Here is a 267-nt window from a genome sequence, read left to right on the forward strand (position 1 = left end):
GCCCTCCTGGGAGCTGGTGGAGGGGAAGCGGGGGGAGGGCTCCCTGCTGGAGCTGGTGGAGGGGGTGTGCAGCTGAGCTGGACGCCTGCGCTCCCTCCAGCTCGGGGAGGGCAGGGGGGCCCCGGGGCTGCCTCCCCCCACTTGGGCAGTCAGGGGCTGGGGGGCTGCAGGGGAGTTCTCAATAAACACGGCTTGTTCGTTCCCTGGGCTCAGCTGTCGTGATGGGGCGGAGGCTGTCCCGGGTACCTGGGTGCTCTGGGGGGGGGG

General features: G+C 71.9%; 1 protein-coding gene across 1 annotated transcript in view; it reads left to right on the plus strand.

The window, feature by feature from the left end:
• SNX15 (sorting nexin 15) overlaps positions 1 to 202 on the plus strand; it is a 7,483-nt gene extending 7,281 nt beyond the window's left edge. The window contains 1 exon segment of the mRNA XM_025214901.1: positions 1 to 202. This exon segment is cut by the window's left edge and continues 42 nt beyond it. Within this exon segment, the coding sequence (XP_025070686.1) occupies positions 1 to 76 (76 nt within the window). The 3' untranslated portion in view covers positions 77 to 202.
• Positions 203 to 267: the final 65 nt, after the last annotated feature.

Source organism: Alligator sinensis, unplaced genomic scaffold (assembly GCF_000455745.1).
Source record: "Alligator sinensis unplaced genomic scaffold, ASM45574v1 scaffold1302_1, whole genome shotgun sequence".
Classification (NCBI taxonomy): Eukaryota; Metazoa; Chordata; order Crocodylia; family Alligatoridae; genus Alligator; species Alligator sinensis.